Genomic DNA, 21,425 nt, shown 5'->3' with positions numbered 1-21,425 from the left:
AGGTAAGAAAATAAGTTGATTTTGACTGTGTCTCAGTTCCTTTTTTTAAGGAAAGTGCTGTTTTGTGGTACCTAGCGGTGTTTTGTGGTAAAGTAGCTCTAGCCTCAGACAAAAAATTACATAGTTGTAAAAATGCTCTCTGAGTAGACAGGATGGCAATCCTAATACTAGTACTAACTTCTCAGTTGATGCTTTGCAGCTCTGTCCAGTCCTAATAAAGATCTGTGCTTGCACCTTAGTTACAGGGAGGAATTGAAAGAGCAGAGCTTGGAGCAAGCCAAGTTTTGCAGTGATTAAGAGCACTGTTCAAGCAGAGACTGTCACTGGTGTTACAGTCAATGCCTTGGTCTGGTGGACTCCAGTGTTTGCATGTGTGGGTGGAAACAGGATTATAAAGGATTATATTATGTGTTCTGTTTCAGTGGTGAATTGTCTTTTCTTTTTTATTTACCTAGTTTGTAAAACCAGAGTGGCCCATGGAACCAACTCTCATGAGGTGAGTTGAAAATTTTTGCAGTATTATTCACCTGCTTCCAGTCGTGTCCTGTCCCCCCCTCCCCCTGTGGTGGCTTGGCTGGTGATTTCCAATCCTGTAGTGGGTGGGAATAGGGCTGTGCCCAAACAACTTTTCTTCCCCACCTCTCCCTCATGTTTAATTGCGGCATTATTTTTTTTTAAATCTGAAATGAAGATAAATATGACTTGAACCTCCTGTCATGCAAGCTATTTTTAGCAGTTTTTACCTTCTATCATATTGCTTCTAGCAGTTTGTAGTCTCCAGTCAGCTTTGTCCAAGAAATCTCTTTCAATCACTCCTTCGGTAGGAGGGCACTAAATAAAGTTTCTGTCCCAGAAAGTTACTTTTCCAACATGTATGTGGTACAGATGAGAAGTGGGTTTATGCTTCAGATGGAGCAGCTGGCTCCTTTCCCTGAGGGGGAAGGGAGTAACAAATAGAGATGGTTTCCAGGCAATGTTCAGTTGTAATAACATAGTGGGATCTGTGGGGAGAACAGGACTGGTAGAACTTATCTGCCTTCCTGTAAGGGAATTGCAGCTAAAATGGTTGTATATTCCTGGAATGAGTGTATTACCTATGAGATTAGCCTCCTCTAAATTTAAGTGAATTGAGTTCTGTTTTAATTCTTTTCCATTTGTGCTTCCTGCCTTCCTGCTTACTTCAGATCAGTTTTGAGAATCCAGCCCTTGCTGCTGGCTCTCCTAACTCCTGGCTTCCTTTGTTAACAACGTGGCCATCAGTCCAGGCTTCCCAGCTGCTCTTGAAATGTGCACTACAAGACATTGCTGCAATGTCTCTGAGAGCTGAAAACCCTCAAGTAAATTGTAAATCTAGATGAGCAGAATGGCTGTGGCTGAAATCTTGACTGACCAGCACTTCTTTTAAAGATGCAGTGAGATTTTGCAGGCAGGCTTTACCTTGGCTTATTTCACAAGCCAACAGACAGTCCTGTTAGTTTGTTGGAGCAGCTGCTATAAATTTTTGCTGTCATTCCTAAGAACACTTGGGTACTGGATTTTTAATGAATTTAAGACTTCAATTTTCCTGCTGATTTTTCTGTCAAGAGTTCATCTGCAACTGCAAACTGAAACACATGAACTTCTCAGTACTTGTCCAGTTAGGCTTGGACTTCATTTCCTTGGTGAATCTTTCTTTGATCTTCTTTCATACAGTGCAGACACATCTAAGCCTCCTGCCAGAGCAAAAATTAGACTAAAATACACCCATGGTCTGCACTTTATCACAGGAACTTATGACAAGAGATTAGGAGGACCCCTGGAAAAAAGCCTGAAATCTTGCATAGTGCTTTACATAGTAGTAGCAGTAGTCACTTTTGGAGTTGCTGAGTTCTCAGGAGTGATCCAAAACTATATCTATGATCAGAGTGGGACTGTTTTGGAATTGTTTATGGTCAATAATTACAAAGGAAACATAGGATAAATACCTGCTTACAGCACAATCTGTCTAAAGGATGGAGCATAGGTCTAGAAGCAAGAAATTGTTGTCTGTTTTGTTAATGACTCCTTGTCTGGCTTTTGGTAAATCACTTCATTTTTTTGTGGATATATTTCCAATGCAGAGCTGACACTAAAATTAGAACACTGACCAGAAACCCGCTTTTCTTCATAAGATGGCTGTTAAGAAAGTTCAAGTACTAGCTAACAGGGACAGCTGAAGGTTCAGGCTTGAGTTTAGGTTTGGTGAATGAGTTAGGGGGTTTGGTGTGTGAGTTCACCAGGTGAGGCTGGCAGACTCCATTTTTCTCATGTGAGTACATGCTGTTGTTAAGCTGGGGTGGTGTCACCCTTTCTGTGGTGTCCCTAGTTCCACATGGCCTCTGCACTAGCAGTGGCCTCAGCAGCTCAGCACCATTTGTTAAACTGGAACAGAGATGTTGGCTGGAAGTTGTGCTTCCTGGCTGCCAGTGAGTCAGAACATAACTAACCTTTGGTAAAGCTGCCATGAGAGACCCATAACCTGAAGAAATGTATCCAGAATTTCTTCTGAGCATTTGAACAGACAAGAAGGAAAAGGCAGAGAATCACTGTGTTTTGTGAGACTGACTTCCTTATGGACATTGTCAATAAAAATTCTTGTGCAAATGTTTTGTTTTGCCTTCAAAAGCGCTCTGCATTTATAATGAGAAATGCTATTTGAAAATTATGATATCAAGTATTGTACCCACGTTGCTGCCAGACACAGCAGGTCTGTGCCAGATGACAAAGAGCAAGTGCACCCTGCAAGCAAATTCTTGGAGCTCTATTCATGCATGTTAAAAGCCATGAGACATGGCAGTGAACCGGCATAAGGCACCCCACGGGGTTTGTATGGGCTTGTGCTAGTCCACGGGGCTGCCAGCACTGTGCTGTGCAGAACAGAGGCCCCACACAGCTTCCAATAGTCATGGTCCGTGCTAAACTCCTAAAATAGGCTGAACCTGTTCATCTTATGTTTATTTGTGGGAATGAATTAACTAATAATGGAATAGAACACTACAGAACAGCACAGTTCTTGCCAGTGTGATGTTGTAGACACTATTATGCAAACAGTCCATACAAGAGGAGGAAGAGAGCAATGTTTTTTGCCACCAGTAAGACACAAATGAGGTGTGATGTTGTTGCTGTGAATCATTTTGATGGATGATTCTGTCTGTTAGAGAAATTTCTTGCACAGGTTGTTACCACTCACAAATTCACTCTGTGCTGTGTAATAGTGACAGCAACAATATCAGCTGTAAGTAAGTACTGAATGCACACATTGACTTGAACATAGAAAATGTTTATCTACTGAGTTATTGTGCATGTGTGCAGTTATTTGATCATTCATAAGACCCAATAAATGCCTTCCTTTTTGGCATATTTATTCCAATGCTCTCAAGAGGACTATCTGTTTAGAGTAATAGGGTGAAACCAAGCAGGAAAATTGATAGGCCAGCATTTGTCAGCAGTAAGAACTACTGGAGTCTGAGAAATGTTCTCCGATTGTGTGGGTGAAGCCCTGGTGCTTAGTCTGTTGCAACTGGGCTGAACCAAAACAGGGAAATAGATCTTGGGGAAGAATTCTTGTAGTTAGTGCACAGAACTGTTCCTTCTGTTGTTCTCATGATACAGGCTTGTATTCAATACAAACTTTGTTGTCTGTGTTGGTCAGATGTTTTATCTCTTTGTTGTACCTGCAGTTGCAGTAGCTTCCCAACTAAAGGCAGCAAATGAAATTGCAAAGTGCTGTGAAAATGTTGATAGAAAATGAAAGCTTCACTGCCAGTAGTGTTTGCAGAGCTGTGTGTCAGTTAAATGAAACACAATGAAATAGAACAAGATGCAGAAAAGGAGTTGTTCCCTTTGTTGCTTGTCAGGTGTGGGTAAGCATGAAATATTGGCAGCCTTTTGCACAACCACGTGTGTGTGTTTGCAGATGGCGATCATCTTCAACCAGGAGGGCCTCAAAGCTGTTCGCCCCCCCTGTGTCATTCAGAGCTTCATCAACCACAATGCTGTGCTCTATAAAGTGTTTGTGGTCGGGGAGTCTTACACCGTGGTGAAAAGACCATCTTTAAAGAACTTCTCTGCAGGCATCTCAGGTACGTTGTACTGATTGAAAAGAAAATGTCTCTTCTTGCAGCCTCAGCAGGAAACATCTCTGAAGAAAATATCTGTGAAAAAACTGCTGCAGTGAAGGCAGCTGGTTTGGACATGCCGTGTTTCCTCTGCTGTATTATTTCAAGAGAAAGGGAGATATCTCACCTGCTCTGGAATATGTATGAGTGGCATTCATATAGTAAATATTTATGCAATGGTAACCTGAGTCTTACCTGTTAGGCTCTGTTTTATGTCATGTGGAAAGGTGGAAAGGGGGAGAGGGAGAGAAGTTCTCTCCTTTCCCACTAAGTTCATGTGTCATTTGTTCCGGAACTTGTTTATAAATGTGGTTTGGACAGAATTTCCTGGATTCCATCATTTCAGTACTTCCTCTCCCTATTTTTACCTAGAATATGTCTGTGTTTTAAATTAAAGATCACTTGTGCTGTCCCCTAAATGAGCCTCCCTCTTCATGTGAGGCCCAGTGTTGAAAATCTTGGTGGGCTGTGTCCTTTTTGGTTTGTAGATATCACGTGTGTTGGGGAGAAGGAGGAATGGACTTGTCAGTGAGGAGAGTGATTCTTCTGTATGTTATTAGACAGCCACACCTGAAGGGTTTTTGTTAAAGATTACTTAGATTTCCTTTATGGAAAAAAGCTCCTTTCCAGAGGACTGCATTTCTGTGGCCACCAAAAGCATAAAAAAATTAGCGGCACATAGCACATTTTTATATGCTTTTGGGAGCAAGCATGATCTGATAGCAACTGGATAAATCCAGGAGGTGAGGATGGGATCAAACTAAAGGAGATGAATGAACAAATGCTAGTTTTTTGTCACTTTTCTTAGTGTTTTTGGCTAATCCTAGTAAGTCCATGTATGCTCACCACTGCATTTCACAGACAAATATTTATTTTGTTAGTATAGGTGTAGTAGGATGCTGGTGGAAGTTCTTGTCTTCAGCTCTGTGTGCCTGTATTTACATTTAGGTCTGGTCTATGTCCTGATCAAATTAATAAGGCCAGAATCTGTGTTCATATAAACTGTTAGGACAGTGGCTTCTGTCACCTCCGAGTGTCTTCTGCATTCCAGTGGTGCCTCCAAAAGAAGGACAGGTCCTGGCCACAAAATGTATTGCTTTCTGCCATGGTCACAGTGCCCTGCCCAGTTCAGAGGGCCCTCAGTGTAGCCTGGGTGCTACTGGCCTATCACCTGCAGTGATTGCAACTTCTGTCATACACCTTCCCCTTAGAACTGTCAATTTGAGTATAGCACATTAGTAAAAATTAACTTCATTATCTGACTGAACTTAGTTAATTTGCTGTGGTGAAGGAAGGAGAACTGGTTTCTGTTTACCCAGTGCATGGTTCTGTTTATCAGTGGTCCAAGAACCGTGGCATATCTGTCCGTGGGTGCCAGCAGGCAGGAGAGCCCTGTGGGTGGGGTGGATGGTTGAGACCAGGACGAGATTCATGGGGCTGCACTGCCACCTACTGTTCTTTGTACTGTCCTTTGGAAATTAAGGTCAGGTATAAAGTTATTTACAACCTGTTTTTAATTGCAGACAGAGAATCAATATTTTTCAACAGCCACAATGTTTCCAAACCAGAGTCCTCATCTGTCTTAACAGCGGTAAGTACGCTTGGTCTTTTTCCCTCTAGTGCAGCTGGAAACCTATCTAATCCTTTCTTATGGAAGTGTTAGTAGCTAGTGACTCTCTTTCACAAGCTGTCTGCTTCTGTGTTGCAGGCTGAGGTCTGTTTGGTACCACGAACCAGCATGACTGGGTGCCCCTCTGGTTTTCCTTACCGAGCTCCGGTGAGGAAGAGCTTGTAGCAGGGATGTTCTGCTTCCCAAACTACCCAGGGCTAATCTAGGCAAAGGGAAGAAGGAGATTCTGAATGCAAACTGAATGCAAATGAAGAAGGAGATTCTGCCTTTATACTGTCCAGAGAGATTAATAAGCATAAATCATTCTTTTAGGACTCAGTTCTGTGAGGAAAGACAAACAGTGAAAATTAAAGCTTAGAAATTGTGTTGGCACAAGGCCACAGAGCACCAGTATTTTTCTGCCATGTGAGCATGCCTGAGCTGTGACCATGGGACCATTTCTGGATGTCCTTCGAGCCCAGCAGTGCCAGCACACTGCACAGTTTCATGCTAGCATTATCAGTCCTTTTAATAAGATTTGGACATATGAACCTTAACAAGTTCTTGGGCACTCAGCTACTGAAAAAGTCACTTTACAGCACTGGGTCCTTTCAATCTCTTGAGTCTTGGGATTCTTTTCTGTTTCACAAGTTCTGCTGGGGACTAGTTTTGTATTTGATTTTGAATTTTGTGTGCAACACTGGTAGGCATGCTAAATATTAAAACTGTAGTTGTGCTAATCATAAGTCCTTTTGTGGTTATGCTGAGGGAGAAGCCATTACTAAAAATTTGCTTTCAGACTTAGGGAGTGTGCTCCTGTGGTTTATTTGCCATCTCACTCATACAAATATGTATCCCAGTCATGCTTCTGTAACCATAACAGCATACTTCTGCTGTGTAACATGTTGTTTAAAAAGCAAAGAATAGTGCATCCTCCAGTCATAAGTAACCTAAGTCACTCATTTTAAAAAATACTAACAAAATAATTTGTACATGAAAACCCACATAAAGGGTATGCTCTGCCCTTAAGATATCAGCTGAGTTGTATTGTATGAGAGATTATTGTATGATTCAGATTAAACTAACAGCAGGAGTCTGTCCTGTCAGCCCTTTAACACAGACCTTGATCTACACTGAAATAATAACGATAGCCAGAACTTTTATAGCACAGGGTTAAATATGCCTCCTGTATATGTTTTTGAAGATATAGATCTAGTACTTAAAATAATGAGTCTGATTCTCCATTCATTCCTACACTGCTTTGCCTCTATAGCAACACCAGTATGAAGAGGAAGAACTAGATGCTTTAGAGCAGACAAATTTCCAATTTAGGAAGGATTTTGAATTATGAAAGCAGTTTCTCTCTGGTATCTTTCTTGGTTTCATGCCACTGGTTCTCTGCAATTAGATTTGGTGGATATGCACCTGGAAACTTCTGAAAATCAATCTTTCCACTAAAAGGGCTGTTTGAGTCCCTTAGTAATGTGTCTCTTTCCATTACAGCTGGATAAAATCGAAGGAGTATTTGAGCGGCCAAATGACGACGTCATCCGGGAAATCTCCAAAGCGCTGCGGCAAGCTCTGGGAGTTTCCCTCTTTGGAATTGATATCATCATTAACAACCAGACTGGGCAGCATGCAGTCATTGATATAAATGCATTCCCAGGTAAGAAAGGCCTTTCCACTCCTGCTTCGTGGAGCAATTTTTGCTGCTGTTGTCTCATATCATTGCTTCCCAGGCTGGGGGTGGGACAGCATCCACCAGATGGTTCTGAGATCAAATACAGGTCAGTCTGGGAAGGGAAGAACCCTTATTTAGATATGGAATTTGCATCTGAAGTATCAGCTCTTAGGAAATATGGTCAAATTTTAGTGGCCAGTTGTAGCTGTTGTGCCCTTCTGTGCAAAGGGAAACTCAAGAACTGCAGTGTGGGACTCTGTGCTGGCACCTATCCTTTCTCGGCCTAGCCCTCATTCTGAAATGAAAAGAATACTAAATTCTATTTTAGTAGAGCCTTTATAGATTACTTTTTCTTTTTTGAGACTCTGGGCCATTAAAAAAATGAGGGGGTGGAAGAAACAAACTGTTCCCTTGAAAATTTCTTCCTGTGCAAATTGATTCCCCACAAAAAGACATTTGTGCACAAAAGCAATACCAGGAATCTGAAAATGATAAAATTGTGGGTGCACAGAAGTTGCTGTAGAGAGTTCGTGTCCTTGCAGGTTCTCATAAGTGCGTTCTGGAGTCTGTGGATGGACTAGGGCATGTAGAAATGGGTAAATCTGTCCTCCACTTTACTTTTTTAGTGCAACATATGTCTTGGAAACAACTAAACAAGCTCCTTGATCATCAGAATTGTTAAAAGGAGCTGTAAGTGTGAATAAGAGTGAGGCAGTAATGGTCTGTCACTCATGCTAAATTCAGTAGTTTAAGCCAGGAAAATAACCCTGCTGTTTTGCAGGGTGTTTTTCTCTCTGAGAATCTCCTCTCATTACCTGAATGGGGGTGTTTGTTTCATGAGACTTACACAGGCTGTTGTGTTGTTTCTTTAACCCATCATTGAAGACTTTTAAGTTTTCCATATGGCTGTGGTGTCTTTACATCTCAGGTCTTGTTCTGAGCTCCCAATCTCTTCAGTTTTTCAGATCAGGTCCTCATTCCTACTGCCCTTTAGTGTCTCGTCTGTCTCTCTCCACAGTGACTGGCTTCCTCCTAAAACTCAGCTCTGCTCTCCTCAGGTCACTTCCCAGAATGGTTCTACCACATGGTGTTATGCAATTTGCAGACCTGTGAAAACACTCTTCTGCCCAGGGCAGTGAAACAACCTAAATTGGGTGTTAGATGGAACCATATCAGTTTTAATAATAGGATTATATTTCAGACATTGGGCCTTGAAGTCAGTGATAGAGGACATTCGTTTGCAATCCTGTATCCTGCATTTTGGTTTGGTGCTTCATGTTTTGGGGTTTGGGTGGTTTTCTTCAAGTATTATTTTGGATTTAGTACTTTGCACAGACTGAAATTCTCCTTCTTGAAATGTTGAAAACTCCACATTGGGGAACAGCAATGTGGCAAACATATATTTAGACAGGACCAATGACTTCTTGTTGTCTCTTAAGTTTGCAGAACTGCTCTGCTCTACTTCTGCCCTAAGGCAGTAGTTTTCAAAATTCAGCCCAAGTCCTGCATGTCAGCCTGCACAGTAATTGGTCTTTGAATTAATTGTGTTTTAGTCCTTGCAGGAGACTTGGGAGCACAGGGAAGTTTCTTATGCACTGATCTACATCATGTCTCACACAGCAGTTTTTCTGGTGGTAACTACTGACTTTATCACTGTGGGATAGGCTGAAAACCAGTTGGAGAAAAACTAGAGGATAGCTGTAGGGCCCAAACATATAGAAGAGAAGGCAGGGGAGAGAAAAACTGGCTTCAAATTTGTAAAAGGTAGCAGAACAGAGATGAGCCCTGTTCTCAAGGTCTGCTGAGGTCCGAGAAGAAGCAATGGGGTAAAATGCAACAGAAGCAAAGTTACATCTCAGCACAGGTAACTCTCTGTTGCTCAAAAGCATGTTCAGCAGAGGTAGCTGCATTTCCCTCCAAGGGCCTGTGTGATTCAAGACTGAAGAGTTACAGTGACTGACTTCATTGACTGAGCCAGCACTTTGCTAGTGAGAAGTTCAAGCTCAGCCCCCCTCAAAAGAGTCACCAGTGGGCTGCATCAGCAGTGGGATCTGCCTGTTCCTGGCTCAGTGCAGTCCCAGGAAGTGTCCTCCCTTGCTCTTCTTCCTCAAATCATCATGGCCTTCAAGAGCTGTAGTAGAGCCAAATGGAGCCAACCCTCCTGGGCATTATCTCTGCAGCACTGCTCTGAAAAGGGGAGGGGGAGAGATGCCCTTTAAAGAGCATTCACAGCCTCTTTCATGGAACTCGAGCCATGGCTTGGGGCCAAAGCCTTATCCAGCTGCCCAGAGGTTTGCTGCCTTTCTTGGGTGCTGTCTTCAGTGTTTACTGGGCTTGAAGCTTGTTTGAACCTGCCACTCCATGGATGTCATCTGAGATGAGTTTAATGACAGAATTGAGAGCAGGTGTACCTGTAGGAGGATGTTGTCTGTTATCTGTTGTCTGTTATCTGCTCCATTAGCACCAGCAACTCTTTAAAAAGATTTTAAAGATAAATGTCTGGAAGGCCTATTGTGTGTTTTGTTATGTGGGAAACTACTGGTACTATATTTAGCAGTGGTTACCAGCTGAGATATTGAGCTGTAGGCACAGTCACGTAGCCTGTGGGAGTTATGTTTGTCTGACCTCAGATAAGTGAGAGAAAAGTTCCACATAGCCTGCTGTCCTGTGGTTGTGGCTGAGCTCACCCAGCCCCAGCAGCTGCAGGCTAGCACCATGCAGGTGAACTGCTGGCTCTGGTGAATCTGCATGGTAGCTGGGAGCATCAAATCTGAACGTGCATTTTGTGTGTGTAAAAACATTGCTGCAAACGCAGGATATGGGCTGTCCATTTCTCTCTGACCAAGGGAACATGCAGAAAAGCCAAGTGTCCCAGATCAGGGAGAGTCTGAAAAATCAGGCAGGTAGCATCTAATATGCTGGCTTAAAAATGCTCATAGACACTTGCCTCCACCAAAGCTTGCAGAGGTGGGCACTTGTTTTCAGATGCATTGCTGGGTGGACATCTTTCCTATCTGTGCTCAGCCAGAGAACTCTGGAGACTGTTCTCAGTATAGCAAATTTCAGGCATCTTGCAGACAGGCATTTCCAAAATTGTTTCAAGTGGGCAGTGCTAGGATAGCACCTGCTGGAGCACGATTCATGCAAGTTGTTTTAGGCATGCAAAAGTTATACCCTCCCACTGATTCCCTGTGTAACACGAATCCCAAATTCACTGCCAGTAGTTTCTGAAGGTGTAATTCAATCTGCACTTCTTGATTTTCTTATCATTGCAGCACAGTGGTGTCCCACAACTGACTAGTTTGAGAAGCCTACAGGAACCCTAGGTGAACCAAGTGAGGCAATACCCACAGTTTGCAGCCTTCCCAGGTGTCCTGTGAACCACAAGTTGAGACAGCTAATTATCTTCTCAGCTAATTCTCTTCCTCCCTTCCTTCTGTTTCCTTTTTACAAGTTTGTGAAGTTTCTTCTGAGTGACTGGGCAGAATTACTTGGGCATTTCCACCCAGTGTGCAGAGGGTTGGCACAGACAGAGCCTGCCTGTTACATACCGCTTCCTTTCACTAACATCTGCTAATGTTAGTCCTGATTTCAGGGCAGAGTAACTGTTAGTTCTGATTTCAGGACAGAATAACTGGCCATCTTATTCCTATTAAATATTTAAAGCAACTTCTTTGTGAGTTTCCCAGGTGCCCTCCTACAAGGCTAGTTTGTCTTCAATGAGCAGACACAGAACACTCTGGGGTACTATGGATCTCCTTGCTGAATATTAAAGCTGTTACTATGGAGATGGCTTATTCCTGGGGTGTTTGAAGCACTCTGAGTAGATTTGAAGGCTAATCCCATGGCTTTTACATAAGCAAGAAAGCGTAACAAGCACTTCTGTCCAAGGGGTGGAGATCCTGTTCTGACTCCCATGGCCAGCCCCAGGAGTCCTAGTTGACCCCTGCCAACCAGTGATTATCTTGTGGGGCACTGGGAAACTTGGTGTTTTGAAAGGAGAGATTTGTTTGGTGAATCCCTTCAAGGGCCTCTGAGAAAGGAGAACTGTGAACTGTTGCCTCACATTGCTGATGTTTTCTGACCTGTTAAGTATCTAGGAGAATTGGGACCAAGTGCAATAAAATCCAAAGGAATGTAGCAGCCCAAATAAGAGTTAATTGGTTGACCTATGACTTATAAATACACCATAAAATCCCCACATTTATTATAGGTGAAATTATAATCTTACTTCATGTTTTCCAAGAAGTTGGGTTTTTTATTGCCTAAGGAAGTTGGTCTTTACAGGACAATGGAAATTAAAATTGAATTAATTATGGATCTGAGGAACTCTTCTGCCCAGTTATAACATCACTAAAAGTGTTTTAAAGTATGCATTTACTTTGTGGTCTCTGCTTCTGCTCATGTGCTGCTGTGTGAATGTGTGCTATTCACACAGGTCTTTTTAAACTTATTGCTTCAGTCTCCTGTATTAATGGCAGGTCACTTCCGGAACACTTTAATAGACATTTTAAAACAACCAGCCTATCTCATTGACCAACACTGAACTGACAAGAATTTTAGGTAATGCAGTAGCAGCTAAAATCCATTTCAGGACATTGTACCTATATGTTGCATGTCTGGTTCAATTTTAAAACAAAATTCAATGATAAAACTGTGCCTGTAGCACAGTGTTTAGAATAGACCCAGAAGCTCTGTACACCTGCCACCATTTGTGTCACCAAAAATTTCATGTCTACTGGTACTTTAGCAACTGTTTTTACCAGGAAACTTGTTATTAAACTGCATTGTAAATTGTCTGGAATCACTTAACAGAACATGCAGGAAGGTGGCTTCAGTGCTGAAACAAATGATTGATGTTTCTATCAAATACTGCATCATTGATGTACATTTCCTGTCCCTCAGGTGTTCTGTCAGACATAGCAGCAAAAACACAGTTTTAAGTGTCAAGTTTGGTTAGGTTAGACAAGCATTGCTTCTTGCTCAGTGGGAAGCTGCCTTTTCTGTAGGGTAGAAAGCCAGCCCTGCTGTCCTCTCAGGTTTCCCTAACTGAGGGTATTGCTGGGCAAATTCTGGAGAGGGTCCAGACCCTTAACAAAGCTCTGCACTGGAGCTACTTGCCAGAGTAAACTTGGAAATGGTATGGAAAGGATCAACACTATACCAGAGAGTTTGTAACTTAGGAAAAACTTGGACTCAGCAACAAACCTAAAATGATATATACATATATATACTTGGGAGGAAAAAGAAGCAGCAAATCTGAAATGCAATTGCTTTTCTCATTGGAAAAATACTTTTATTGCAAGAGTCTCTGTTTCTCTTTATGCTAATCTCCTTCTGCTGTCACTTAAAATGTTGTCATGGAGAAAACCTTTTTTTATAACCTTTTTATGATCAATGGATGGCAAGAACACTCCAAGAAACAAACTGTTAAAAGAAGAACCTTTCAAAGGACCTAAGGAAATTACTTAATTGCCTTTTTTTCTCTCCTTCATTTTTTCTCTTTTCAGGCTATGAGGGTGTTTCTGAATTTTTCACAGATCTGCTGAACCACATAGCTGCTGTCCTGCAGGGTCAGGTGCCTGAGGTGACCCAGCTAAACCACAGCAAGCTCCTGGCAGAGCAGAGCGGTGGGATCATGGACGAGCGGATATGCTGTGCTAGCACAGGCTGTCTCAGCGTCATGGGAAAAGACTCCTGGATTGTGGAGAGCGACAGCAACAGCTCAGTAAAACTGCAACACCAGAGACTAGGCTGCAACTCAGCAGTGTCCCCCAGCTTCCAGCAGCACTGCGTCGCTACATTGGCAACAAAAGCTTCTTCTCAATAACTTGCCAATGCCATGGACTGAGAAAAAGCCCCAGGGATACAGATTGTGGCCCCAGAACCAGATCAGGCTTTAACAATACAATTGACAAAAAAATAGGGGGGAAAACCCAACATAAAACACAACACAAAAAAGCAAAATAAAAAAACTTTCAATTTGATTTAACCTAATTTGCTGATGAAACGGACTGAAAGGGGAAGAGTGAGAAAGTGATCCAAATCCATTTCGTCAAATTCCAGTTGCAAATCTGTAGTGAGTTTACACACACACGTGTTTTAACACTAGTCCTTTCATTGTGGGAGGGTTGCTCTTTCATTTCTATTATTCTTTGTAATCACTGGTGACCAGCATTTTAAAATCGGACCTCATGCTATCAAGAAGATAATAATGTTGAAATGCAGTGTCTGAATGTAACAGTGCTAGAGATTTTTGCCTAAAACTTCCTGTTCCTCTTTTTTCCACGTACGCCATTGCATAAGGAAGCTAAAACAACTTCAGTATCACTAAACCAAATCTCTTGAAATGTTGACCAGTCATGATGTTGGCAGGTAGCTTGCTGTGAAGCCACTGCACTTTGAGTAGGACAGAGCAGCCTGCGTATTCAGGGCACAGAACCGAGGTGACCACCCTTGTCCCAGCTTTGCAGTTCTCCCCCCAGGCCTCAGTGCTTCACTCAGATCAGCTTCCAACCACGCTTGCAAACAGCAACATCTTTTACCCAGAGAGGGTGCCACTATTTAGGTGGAGTCATTTAGTAGATTAAATAACATGCTTTCAATTGTCTGCTAGTGCTGAAATCTTAGAAGAGTTAAGGAAGCAGCTCATCTCTTCACAGGGAGTTTAATTCTCCTTCCATTGCACTTGTGAGGACTCTGGGAAAAGGCTGGCAGAGCTGTGCTTTTTCCTTGGAGCAGCACACCTGATCTGTGTATACTGAGAGGTAACACAGTCACTGCCTTCCACAGATCCATGTTGTTGTACATTTTTTTCTAAAATATAAACAAAATTGTGTACTTCATATAAGGTAGAAATACAGGACCCCTCTAGCTTGGAGACCCCATTACTTTGTAGCAAGCTGCCAGGCGAGGCCATATGGTAATTTCCAACAGTGCTGTATCCTATTTGTAAACTATAGCACAGCCAATTTGTATCTCTTGAGATATCTTCTAGTATGGCAGCATCTTCTGCTGTTGAGAATTCTTGCAACTTTTGCTAGTTCTGAACACTACATTAGAAATATCCAAGTGCTAAGCACAGAAACACTATTTTGGTAGAAGTGGCCTTCTCTTCCCCTTATTAGCCCTAAAATACATTTAAGAAGGGTGGTGTTAAAAGAATTTCCTTAGTTAAGCTCCTAGCTTGAAAATATAGGAATTTCTGTCTTTTGTACAGCACGTGTTCATAAAGCATCTGTCACTGCAGCATTTAATGCCAGTTTGGTTCGTATCATGTGTTAGATGGCTACTCAGAAGGAAAGGGTCTAGAACTTAAAGCCCAGATAGATCATGGACAGAGGATCAACTGTGTAAAAGTTGTCACCACCCTGTCTGATGGTACCAGTCCTAGAGGGAAACAAGTTTTGAAGAGTGTTATGTAGCAGTTCTTTTATGTAAACAAAGCTTTTCCCATAGGAGAGATTGGTCTTCTTCCAAAATGCCATTTTTGGGAATTTCCTGTAGCCAGGATTGAATTTTTCAGGATGATTTACACAACAGAAGATGATTCCACCTCTAGAGGGATTACTAACTTTAAAATATTTCTGTAGGGACTGGAAGAACCTTATGGGTGTGGTATCAGTCAGATCCCAGGGTGCTCATAAGCACAGCCAACTTCCTCAAGTGTTGCAGATCAGTTCTGAGCTGGGCACACTTCACAACCCTTGTATGCTTTGAGGCTGCTGGATCCCGTGTTGTGTGCAGCTTGCAGGTCTCGGATGGCTGTGGTGTGAGTGAGTCAGATGTACATAGGTAAGGGTTTATAAAAGTATTCATGGTAGACCAAACCTTTCCTAAAGCCATGACTAAAATGAAATTGACATCTGCAGTTTGGGGTTTGTTTTTGTTTGTTTAAAATAAAAAGTGTTTTTATGTTACATGCGTAACAAAAGATGCCCTCAGGAAGGAACTTGCCAGTGCATATTTTTGTATGGTACTTTCTTGTAACCAGCTGGTGGAGTGTTTGTAGATTTGCCTGTTGCTCTCTTTATTACAATGGCTTGGGCTTTTTTTGGTTTTTTGGGTTTTGTTTCTTTATCGGGTGGTGGGGATGGAGCAATGATGTTAGAACTGGGTTACTAACTCAAGACCTTTCAAACTAAGTATGTTTACATGAATCTGAGTGTTGGATCCAATGGAAATGTCTGTATGCTGTTTCCTAGTTAGAACATCAAATAAGAATTTTATTTTCCTGGCTGCCTTCTGAATTTTGGTTGGCCTATTTTGCACTGCTTTTTTTCTCCAAAATAAACTACTGAAATATAATTGTGCATTTTAAACTTGTTTACAAATTATTGTTAGAAGTTTATTTTGTAATTCTCTGAATGCTTGCAGAAATACTATATTTAAATATTACTCCAGACCTTGGCAGTAACTAGAAAACAAGTTTAGGTCATTGGTGTGATCAGTGACATTTTTTCCCATAGTCTGTAATTTATTTATTTATCGAATGTATCGGTATCACTTTAATTTACCAGGTGCAGTTATGCAGGTACCTGTTGTGATGTGGCATTACAATAGAGTTTGGACATAAATTACCATGCATTTGCTGTACTACTATATTTCCTTGCAGAAATTAAGGTAATGGCTCATGTACTAGAATGTTGCTAAATCACAGGGGCAAATTGGGAGACCAATTTGTAAAAGCCAAAACTGTAAATTACCAAGTATCCAGACATACAATTACGTTCTTGCAAGACATTTGAGCATGAGTATGTTATTAAGCTTGTGCTAAAGTGCTTTTCTGAATTGCTGCCTCATTTGGTAAGTTCAGGATAGTTTTGATTTAAGAGAAGCTTCACAGTAAGTTTGTTAATAATCTGTAGTCTTGTCTTTCTTTGTAAAAGTAGGAGTGTAGTAACATTAGATCATACCAGAATGCCCTTGCTCTTAAAATTGCAGACAATCTGAGGAGATTTTCCATAATGTCTGTTTGAATTCTTTTTATTGTGGGTTAGAAAAAGGTCCTCCTGTCTTTTCCGAGGCATAGCTTTTACTGCTGTGCTGATGAGAACAATTGTATCAAAATTACATGGTCACCAGTTAGCTTTTTAGGGCTTTATTACTGTTCTGCTTCACTGTTTGAAATCCACAAAAATACCATTAGCTTGACTGGAATTTCTCCAGGTTTTGTGTCAGCATGGTGGAGATAAGACTCTGGTTTCCACTGTAATTACATAATTAGCTTCAGCAGGTGAAGATCTTTCCATGTTGAGGAGTACTTGAGTGGTATTACTGCTGCCTGTGATGTAAAGTCACCCTCTTCCCCCTCTACCTGACTTGGCCACATTGTGCCTGACTTTGTAGCCTGTGCCAGAACATCCTGATCATTATGTGAAAGCCAACTGCAGAAATGCAACCAAGCCATCAGCATCTGCGCTAGCTCTTGTGGTTTGTGTAATGCAGAACCACTGGGCCAGTGATGTTTTGCCTTTGGTTGAAGTGTCTGGCTGTACAACCTTTGTGCTGAGGAGCTGATAACTGGGCTGGTTGGTAGGTAGGATAAATCCATTATTACTATTCAGACTGTTGTAATGTTAAAGTTTAAACATCTCCCTCCAATGTGGGAATGTGTCTGCAGCAGGTTGCACAGACAGAAATCTACCAGTTGAATTTGTTCTCATTGTAGATGATTACAAGCTAAGAACCCAACCCAGAGGCATCAGGAGACAATGAGAATTGCTCAAGATAAAGCCTCAAGTTTTCTAGATGAATTGCGGGCAGTATCCAGCCAAGGAACAACCAGGTGGAGTAGTAGTTGGATAATAGAGGCAGAACACAGTCCAAAAGCAACAGAATAAATGGGGCCAGAGGTGTTACCTGGCAAAAAAAAGAGCAAAACAGGAAAAATGCTTTTGTTGTTTTCATCCAGTTAAAAAAATCCAAACTTCTCAGTTCTTAGACTAACACTGATTTCCTCAAGTCTTTGCATGGCAGCAATGACAAGTGATTCAGGCTTTTCCACACTAGCTTGTAGCCTTGCCTTCCACAGCTGTGCAGAAAATCTTGGATTTTGGTTTTTTTAGTGAACAGAGTCTGAGTTTGTAGCAGTCTCCCCAGGCACACACTTGTGGGAGTTCACTTGCATTACCCTGCTAATTTTTTCCCCCCTCTCCTTTTTAGTAAGAGATGTATTGATTTCTGTATTCAGTATACAATTACTTTATGGTGTGTGTTTTGTAATTAGGAATATGTGAAAATGCTTTCTGTAGATTAAAATATTTCCTTTAATATAATCTCCTCTTGCTATCATAGAAAAATGGACATGCCATTGCAGATCACATTGCTGATTTTATTTGTAATATTGCTTTAATATCTATTTCAGAGGAATGTAACCTCCAGAAAAGTACTCTCCACATCTTTACTACCTTTCCTTTCACTGTTCACCCTATGTGGATCCAGGCCATCAATACTTGAGCTTTTGACTGGATGGGTTTCATGGATTCTGTCACATTTACATGGCCACAAAAGTTACTTGAGATGGTTGAAGTTTGGGAGGATCCAGACATGAACAGAGATGTTGGAGTGATTCCTCAGCAACACAAGCACAGTAGCATTTGTAGCAAGCAAAGGAAATTGGTTTTGCTCTTGTGTGTGCAGGTGGCTCTTGACGTCTGGTCCACCTTGCTCTTGGGGCAGCTTTCCTGTGGAAATAACAAAATCCGTTGAGATAAAAACATTCTTTATCTGTGATGCAGAAGAAGGGCAAGGAGAGTAGGGCTTGGGAGTAAAATCCTGGCCAGTGGACATCATGATACCAGTTGTCCAGAATTTCACTCTGTGGTTTTTAATAGCAATCTGGGGTGATGTTTTCTTCCTCTCCATCATTCTTACCCTGAATCCACTGGGGCTGATGATAGCAGATGCCTGTGGCCCACAAACTCATTAGCAGGTGACCTTACCCAACATGTCATGAATTTGCAGAGGGCTCCCGATGTGTTGGGAAGTTTTTGTTGATGGCCAGGAAATCTCTTGAAACTCCAGAAATAGCTGATACAGCAAATGGAGTTTATGAAAATCAGGTCTTCCTCTTCCAGCATTTTTAAAGAAACCCACATTTTATTTCCTCCTTCATTCTTTACACAGTAGTTTTAGATATAAATTATTTTAACTTCTTTTTTTGTGTGTGTGAAAAGTCATATATACATATATAAAGTTATTAAGTGTTGAGAATATGTTGAGTATAAAATAGTGACTTCTTTGTTTCAGATGTTAGCAGCCCCTAAAAATGAGTTGTTTATCCTCTTGTAAAGTCAGTGCTGTAAAAAAATACTAAAAAATAAAAGATGTGTTAGATGTATCTTTTATTATTTATTTCTGATTCAGTATTTGATACAGCTTGTGTATACCCTTGTGACAACCACATACTAAAAACACTGTCGTTCTTAAAATGGAGTAACAACAATTCCTTGGGATCCCAACAGTTGTGAGAGAATTGGCCCTCTGGGAGTGAGTGGTGTTGGATATTGTCCTTCAGTCTCCAGCACTGCCTCCCCCCAGCAGGGCTGAATCTCGGGGACCATTGTGTGTGTGTGCTCGGTTTCGCAAGTCCATTGGTATCTGTGTTCAAATCCAGCTGTACAGTGTTAACAATGTGTCTTGTGATTCGCTTCAGCCTGGTTCATTATAACTTCTGAAACATAATTCCCATTTTGTACTTAAATTTGTATAGAATTATATCAACCCTTAAAAGATCATGGCTTACTGTAAAACCCAAAATATTTGCTATTTGGCATCTTCAGTTGCATGACTGATCAGATCAGACAATGGAGATGGTGTTTTCATCTAATAGCATTAATTTCAATGGTAATATATTAATTTTCTTTTTGTTTGCCAAGCATCTGTTATGGACAATTGTTTTGGTTTCAACAGTAAAGCAATATGCAGTAGGTATTGTGGCATTATCTCTGTAATTGTTTTGAAGAGAGGATTGTCCCTTTCCAACACATAATGAAAATAAATGCCTTATAACAAGTTCTAGTTTGCTTCCTCTTTCTGAGTGGAGAGGGCAGCGGGGTGAGCAGCTCATTGGGGGAGGCCTGTGTTCATGGGAATTCAGTGTTCACATCCTTTTCAAGTGCAGCTGTTTTGCAGCCCCACTCAGGCCTTTAACACCATCTTTCCATCTGAAGAAAGTCCTTGAGTCCCAAATGTTTGTGATTACTTGAATATCCAATTAAGACAGTATTTATAGTAGCTCCATCAAGTAACAATATTTTTCCTCTTGTTGATTTTGCATTAGGTATGGACAAAAACTTGTTTAACTCCTTTGGACGTAGCTGTGTTTCTGTGAAGGTTGTTTGGTTTCTTGGGTTTGGGGTTGGTTTTTTTGTTTGATGGGGATTTTTGGGGTTTTTTTGGTGTGGTGGGAGTCTGAGAGTTTCTGTGAACTTCTTGCAAACTTAGGCCTACATGTCACAGTGACTTGTATGGGTGCTGCTACTGGCAGAGACTCTGTCACAAAAATAAAAGGGAGAAACTAAGCCATAGAATGTGTCAAGTTGGAGGGCATCCATCAGGATCATCAATTCCAACCCTGGCTCTGCACAAGACACCCCAAGAATCACACCATGTGCCTGAGAGTATTGTCCAAATGCTTCTTGAACTCTATCAGGCTTGATGCTGACAACTTCCCTGGGGAAGCTGTTCCAGCTATAAATACAGTATATTTACAATAGACTATTCAGATTAAAATATAGTATTCAAATTAAAATTTAGGTGAAGATCAATATGTAAAATGTGATTTCTTCAGGTGGAGTAACTCCCTAATTGACATTTTAGTACTGTTTCTGTGCAACACCTTTAATTTCACTTTGGTTCCTCCATGTTTCCATGAGGTTAAAGAGAGTGGGATCTCCTCAGGGCAGAGATGAAAGACACAACTTGCTCCAGTGCACTTTCCCCAGCCAGGCTCTTGCATGGATGGTGCCCTGTGCCAGGGCAGTTTTTGGGCCATGCCTTGGCCTCAACACCTCCTCTTGCCATTGAGTGCCTGCCCAGGGCTGGGGATGAGGGCAGTGCCCACTCAGCAGCTCCTGCTCCTCCCTGGGAAGCTAATCCTGTAGGTGAGGTACAGCTCTGGGACCCCTTGCACCAGGGAACCCCACACACACCCCTCTGCAATGCACTCCACAGGCCAACAGCACTGAGGGGTTTTCCATTAGAAAGAAATAAGCTGAGTTCAAAGCCTGGCAGCCATTCCCTGAGCATCTCAGCTGTTCTGTGGGCTGCAGGTAATGGGAGAGAACTGAGCTTCAGATTGGGGGGTCTGGAATACAGCCCTGGCAGTGGGTGGATCTTTCCCTCTCCTGCCAATGCACATAGAACATCTAAAATATGATCTGTGCTCAGAGATTTTGGGGCCAGCTTCCCTAACCCAGGCACCCCTTGGTCCTCCAGCTGCCCTGTGGTCCAAAGCCCAGAGGATGGAAAGGTTCTGCCTGTAAGCACAGTGCCAGCTGGTCACCATGGCTCCTGTGAGCCAGGGCACAGGAGGAACATCTCCTCAGGATGGCCTTCACCTCTGGGGAGCACAGACTGGTAGCTCTCCTCCTGACTGGCCTATTTGTTACTTCTTTCTAACCTACTCATGTGTTGTCCGCATGGCTTGACTTGGTCAAGTAGTGCCAGTGTTTAAACATTTAACTGTGTTCTCTCTGTGTTCATCGATGAGCCTTGGATGTGACCCAAGTCTCACTGAAGCACTCAGGACACCCAGTGCCAAGGGGGTGAGCAGTGTGGCACCAGCAGCCCCCGGGTGGGTGGGCAGGGAGAGCCCCACGGTGCTCGGGACCACAGGGAAGTGTCCCCAGTGCCAGGCCCCGGAGGGCAGCAACACTGGAGCCCGGGTAAGGAGGGAAGCGCCATCACGGTGAGTCTGTGGTGAGGGGAGCCCTCGAGCTGGGGTGAGGAGGGAAGCGCCATCATGGTGTGTCTGTGGTGAGGGGGGCCCTCTGTT

The 21,425-nt window shown here is 42.2% G+C and overlaps 1 protein-coding gene across 1 annotated transcript in view; it reads left to right on the top strand.

Moving 5' to 3' along the window:
* ITPK1 (inositol-tetrakisphosphate 1-kinase) overlaps nucleotides 1-14,138 on the top strand; it is a 136,054-nt gene extending 121,916 nt beyond the window's left edge. The window contains exons 7-11 of the mRNA XM_054275739.1: nucleotides 456-496; nucleotides 3,935-4,100; nucleotides 5,660-5,727; nucleotides 7,249-7,411; nucleotides 12,937-14,138. Coding sequence (XP_054131714.1) covers nucleotides 456-496; nucleotides 3,935-4,100; nucleotides 5,660-5,727; nucleotides 7,249-7,411; nucleotides 12,937-13,256 — 758 coding nt within the window. The 3' untranslated portion in view covers nucleotides 13,257-14,138. The remainder of the gene's footprint in view (nucleotides 1-455; nucleotides 497-3,934; nucleotides 4,101-5,659; nucleotides 5,728-7,248; nucleotides 7,412-12,936) is intronic.
* The last annotated feature ends 7,287 nt before the right edge of the window (nucleotides 14,139-21,425 follow it).

The sequence above is a fragment of the Melozone crissalis genome, unplaced genomic scaffold, assembly GCF_028551555.1.
Source record: "Melozone crissalis strain CALT ecotype California unplaced genomic scaffold, PUWL_Pcris_2 ptg000018l_1, whole genome shotgun sequence".
Classification (NCBI taxonomy): domain Eukaryota; kingdom Metazoa; phylum Chordata; class Aves; order Passeriformes; family Passerellidae; genus Melozone; species Melozone crissalis.
Note: the sequence above shows the minus strand (reverse complement) of the source record. Positions and strands in the feature narration are given on the sequence as shown.